The 4,394-nt window shown below is 46.1% G+C and overlaps 1 protein-coding gene across 1 annotated transcript; it reads left to right on the top strand.

Annotated features, from left to right (window-relative positions):
• Positions 1-1,155: 1,155 nt before the first annotated feature.
• Positions 1,156-4,051, top strand: LOC101159894 (keratin, type I cytoskeletal 13). The gene is made up of 8 exons (XM_004066181.3): positions 1,156-1,554; positions 2,011-2,093; positions 2,222-2,378; positions 2,739-2,900; positions 2,976-3,101; positions 3,474-3,694; positions 3,797-3,807; positions 3,903-4,051. The coding sequence occupies exons 1-8, from the start codon at positions 1,222-1,224 to the stop codon at positions 3,998-4,000; spliced, it is 1,191 nt and encodes a 396-aa protein (XP_004066229.1). The 5' UTR covers positions 1,156-1,221; the 3' UTR covers positions 4,001-4,051.
• Positions 4,052-4,394: the final 343 nt, after the last annotated feature.

The raw sequence follows: 4,394 nt of genomic DNA, 5'->3' as shown, positions 1-4,394 counted from the left end.
AATTCCGATAATGGGAAACTTTTAGTAAATGAAAGAGCTGTGTCATGTCAGAGGAACCTTACCTGAAAATAAAATTTTTCATGATGAGACACATTCATCAAACATCTTTATGCTATGAGAAAACATGCGCCTCCTTTTTTTATTCTGGTCTATTTTGAGGAGCCGTGTGTCAAACCCCAACAGATAACAGAGGGACATCATCTTCATCTTCATCATCACCTCCCCCCCCCATCCCCGGCTGAGTCCACAGAACTGTCCCAAAGAGGAAGACACCTGAAACGTGAAGACTTCACTGGAGACAGCAGCTGTTTGCTTTTGTCCACAATTTGACAGAGACAGGATGTCAGCTTAGAGGCGAGAACCTTTTCCTCTTTTGTCTCAGCTTCTACATTCGACTTGAAAGAAAACAAATTAGAAAAAAATCCAACAGTTAATACGGGGAAATGTCTTTGGGTGAAAGCTTTAAAAAACCAAACATTTTATTAGCATTCTTGCCTTCCAGTGAGAGAGGCCTGGTTCAAATCCTGGCTGGGTCACTTCTATTGACTTGCATGTTTTCCTTGTGCATGCGGGGTTTCCTCCAGGCACTCTGGCCTCCTCCCACTGACCAAAAACATAATTCACAGATTAGTTTTTCATTTTAGATTGTATAGGAGTGATCGTGTGCCCTGAAACAGACAACATGCCTGTTCACGGTATACCCTACATTTGCCCAACAGTCACTGGGACAGGCTCCAGCAACCTGGTGACCCCAAAAGGGATTCAATGAGTTAAGAAGACTCCAGTCTCCATCAACTGTAAAGTGAATGTGAGTAGAAGCTGCACAGAAGAACCTGCCGTGGTTTCTGCTGCAGCCTTTCACATTCGTATTTGAGGCGTGAAGCTGCCTCAGGCGTGTCTCTTCTGTTGGACAGACAGCCCCCCCGCCCCTTCAGAAAACCTACTATTAAGCATCAAAACAAAAAGGAATGCAATTGCTGCCCTTTATTTAGTAAAAACAAAATGTAGACTCACAAGTTTAACCTGTAAGGGGATCTCATAGCCCCCGCTCACTGTCTCCCACACCCAGACCAACAATGAGGTGGAGGGGGGTAAACCACATTCCTCCCTTCAGGCCCTTCCCACTATGCTGCGTCCAGCAGGTATATAAACCAGGACCCCTAGTGATGCTTCCAACTGCAAATCCACTCAGATCTTCCTGCCAGATCCAGCCTGTCCAGCATGTCCATCAGCAGAAACTCCTACAGCCGTAAGGCCATGAGTGTGTACGGCGGAGCAGGAGGCTCTAACACTCACATCACGAGGCCCAACTGGGCTCCCGTCCACGGAGACCTGGACCTCACCTACGGGACTGACCTCCATATTAGCGACAACAAAAAGGCCACCATGCAGAACCTGAACGACCGTCTGGCTTCCTACCTGGAGAAGGTGCGGAGGTTGGAGAAGGAGAACGAGCAGCTGGAAATGCAGATCAGGGAGTGGTACAAGAGCAGAACTGTGGTGTCCAACGACTTCTCCAAATACTTCATCATCATCAAGGACCTGCAGGACAAGGTGAGTGGGAGGGGGCAGGCTCGGTCTCAACATAAAGGAAAAATTCTGAGAGTAAATTTCCTCAGTGGGAGCAGAACTCTGGAGGGTGCTCGTGAGAGTGGCACACCAATGTGACTTTTCTGTGTGTCCCCTACCGGGGGAGAACACTGTGGATGACAACACCGTCTTGGCAATGGTGTTGTTATCTGATAGACACAGTGCTTCCCTGATCTCACATGACACACATTAGTAAAGGCTAGAAGGTTGTGGAACATCAGGGTGTTTGGGGTGTTGTTAGTGTTGGGGGAGCTCAGCTGCACGGTAAATGGTAAATGGTAAATGGCATATACTTATGTAGCGCTTTTCTACCTTCCTTGAAGGCCAAAAGCGCTTTACAGTCACAGTCCCATTAACCCATGCACACACACAGTCACACACAGCATCCTTCATGTTGAGTTTTTCTTGTTTCTCTCAAAGATCTTCATGGCCTCCAAGCTCAACGCCAAAAGTGCCCTGGAAATTGATAACTCCCAGCTGGCAGCCGATGACTTCAGGATGAAGTGAGTGTCCTCTCAGTGCATTCCTGTCACGGTTGTGTTACTTCACACATGCATCACAGCACAAACTCGTGCCCAACTGACAAGTTCTGTTTTTAACGTGCCGCCGGACCCTCTGCCGAATCCCACAGGTACGAGAACGAGCTGGCCGTGAAGATGGCTGTGGAGGCCGACATTGCAGGGCTGAGGAGGCTGCTGGACGACTCGAACCTGAAGAGGATGGATCTGGAGAGTCAGTGTGAGGGTCTGAGGGAGGAGCTCATCATGCTGAAGAAGAACCACGAAGAGGTGAGGAGCGTCTGGTTGCACTGCGCACGATCGAGCAGCTGCATCTTCAGCAGCAGATGTGAGCTGCGAGATTAAGCTGTCGCTGTTTGTTCTCCTTTGTGACATCAGCCATGCCGCTGATGAAACCGTGGAAGCACAGCTTAACTTACTTCCCTGCAAGCCACTCTACTGCTCCCCTTCTCCACCTCTCTTCCCTGCACACTTCCACCTATTCTTCTGTCTAAATGAGCTCATTGCTCCTGTTTATCAGTGCCACACAATAAACCAAAGCCTGCATAGTCCAAAAAGGCACCATGTCATCACTGTAGCAATCCTGATGGATGGTGCTGGTGGGTCTTACTCTGCTCTTATTTCCGAAAGGAACTGGCCCTGCTGAAGAAACCTGTGCAAGAGCAGGTCAACGTGGTCGTGGACGCCCCTTCCACCTCAGACCTGAACGAGGCCATGATGGAGATCAGAGAGAAGTATGAGAGTCTGATTGCCAAGAACAAAAAGGAAATTGAGTTGTGGTACAACAAGAAGGTGAGCAGAGAAAACCCTTTGTGTGTTCAGCAGCTGAGCTGAGGTTTTAACGCCTGCCGGGCCGTTTCTATTTAGATCCTGGAAATGGAGCATGATGTCAAGAAATATTCAGAGGATCTGAAAACATCAAACACTGAGATCAAAGAGCTGAAGATCACCTTCCAGAAGCTCCAGATTGATCTGGAGTCCCATTTGAGCATGGTACGTGAAGACAAACTGCACACATTACACATTCTGTTAACTGTTCCCAAATGCTTTCCTGGATTTGTTCTTGACAAACGTTTCACTGTGTCCTTGAAGTGCATCCGTTCTGTTTCATCACAATGAAATGAATCTTTTAGAAAAATAGCTTTGGTCCAATTACGAGGAGGAATTCCTTCCACATCATTCTTGTTGGTTTAATTGTTTGTGCTGAGTCAGAGTGTGAGTGGGTCCGTGCATTATCTTTTTCTACCGAGTTCACTTTGTTCTGCTGAAAGCAAGGTTTATGTTTATTATGAGCGCCAGCTTGGCTCTTTTTCTGTTCATTCACCCTATGACAATAAACTCACCAGTTGTCTGTCCCCATCACAGAAAGCATCTCTGGAAGAAACCCTATCAGAGACTCACTCGTGCTTTGCTGCACAACTGGCAAGCCTGCAGGAGATGGTTTCCAGTCTGGAAGTTCAGCTGTCCCAGATCCACAGTGACATCTATAGCAACCAGCAGGAATTCACCATCCTGCTGGAGGTGAAGACCCGTCTGGAGAAAGAAATTGCAGAATACAGAAGGCTGCTGGAGGGGGAGGATGAGAGGTGAGGTCTGATGAAGACAGAAAACAGAGGAAAGATGAAAAAATACGAATCAGAATGATGATAACTAACTACTTCCATTTCCCTTTTTGTCTTAATCATCAGCTCTAAACAAGGTGAGAAATCTTTGCATCTTTATTTCCATGTGAAGAATATTCTGCCTTTAGAAGCTTTGCAGGGTTTATTGATGAATTTCTCTCCTCTTCCTCAGTAATCACAAAGGTCATCACTGTGGTGGAGACAGTCGTAGATGGAAAGGTGGTTCAAAGTTCAAAGACAGTGGATGTGGATGTGGATGAAGTTGAGTGAAGCTGTGGATTCATCTACAGAAAGCAATAAAGATGATTCAGACAAATCAAATGCTGTGATCCTGATCATTTCTATTAGCCAAGGTAAACGTCTGCTGACACAGCAGGTATTTGTTTAGACCCATTAAATTCAGACAACGGTACCTCACTTTATGAAAAGTACTTTTATGTAAGATAAGATAAATAAAGATAAAGATACTTTATTGATCCTAGCTTGGGAAATTGGGTTGTTGCAGCGTCCGCGTTAGGCTCAAAGATACAAACACAAACAATGGGTGAACATAGAAAACAGAACAATCAATCAGAAAAAGAACCATCAGTGAAAAACAATGACAGCTCTGGAGAAAAACAGACGGACCTCAAATGAGTTTATCTATTGCAAATGGATGAGGAGT

The sequence above is a fragment of the Oryzias latipes genome, chromosome 1 (assembly GCF_002234675.1).
Source record: "Oryzias latipes chromosome 1, ASM223467v1".
In the NCBI taxonomy this organism is placed as follows: domain Eukaryota; kingdom Metazoa; phylum Chordata; class Actinopteri; order Beloniformes; family Adrianichthyidae; genus Oryzias; species Oryzias latipes.
Note: the sequence above shows the minus strand (reverse complement) of the source record. Positions and strands in the feature narration are given on the sequence as shown.